Raw genomic sequence first — 708 nt, 5'->3', positions numbered from 1 at the left:
ATGCCTTGGTATAAGGGTTTGACCCTTGTGGAGGCCCTCGACAAGATGGAGGTCCCCAAGAGACCCGATGAGAAGCCCCTCCGTCTTCCCCTCCAGGACGTGTACAAGATTGGCGGTATCGGAACTGTGCCCGTTGGTCGTGTTGAGACTGGTACCCTCAAGCCCAACATGAGCGTCTGCTTCGCCCCCTCCGGTGTCACTACCGATGTCAAGTCCGTCGAAATGCATCACGTGCAGCTCGAGAAGGCCATCCCCGGTGACAACGTTGGTTTCAACGTGAAAAACGTTTCCGTCAAGGACATCAAGAGAGGCAACGTCGCTTCTGATGCTAAGAACGACCCCGCTAAGCCCGCTGGTGCTTTCGAGGCTCAGGTTATCATTATGAACCACCCTGGTGAGATCAAGGCGGGATACACTCCCGTGTTGGATTGCCACACTGCCCACATTGCTTGCAAGTTCGAGAAGTTGATGGCTAAGATGGACAAGAGAACCAACAAGGTCACTGATGATGCCCCCACTGTTGTGAAGAACGGTGACTCAGCCATCGTCAGACTTGTGCCCACCAAGCCGATGTGCTGTGAAGCTTTCTTGGAGTACCCTCCCCTTGGTCGTTTCGCCGTCCGTGACATGAGATCCACTGTCGCTGTTGGTGTCGTCAAAAAGGTTGAAAAGAAGGACTACGCCACCAAGAAGACCGCCGCTAAGAAG

General features: G+C 54.2%; 1 protein-coding gene across 1 annotated transcript; it reads left to right on the top strand.

Moving 5' to 3' along the window:
* Nucleotides 1-45: 45 nt before the first annotated feature.
* On the top strand, nucleotides 46-704 carry GNI_241620 (putative translation elongation factor 1-alpha; the record flags this gene model as incomplete). The annotated part of the gene is made up of 2 exons (XM_011136396.1): nucleotides 46-622; nucleotides 676-704. 2 exons carry the CDS (start codon nucleotides 46-48, stop codon nucleotides 702-704), a joined length of 606 nt encoding a protein of 201 aa, XP_011134698.1.
* Nucleotides 705-708: the final 4 nt, after the last annotated feature.

Source organism: Gregarina niphandrodes, assembly GCF_000223845.1.
Source record: "Gregarina niphandrodes unplaced genomic scaffold scaffold00796, whole genome shotgun sequence".
NCBI lineage: Eukaryota > Apicomplexa > Conoidasida > Eugregarinorida > Gregarinidae > Gregarina > Gregarina niphandrodes.
Note: the sequence above shows the minus strand (reverse complement) of the source record. Positions and strands in the feature narration are given on the sequence as shown.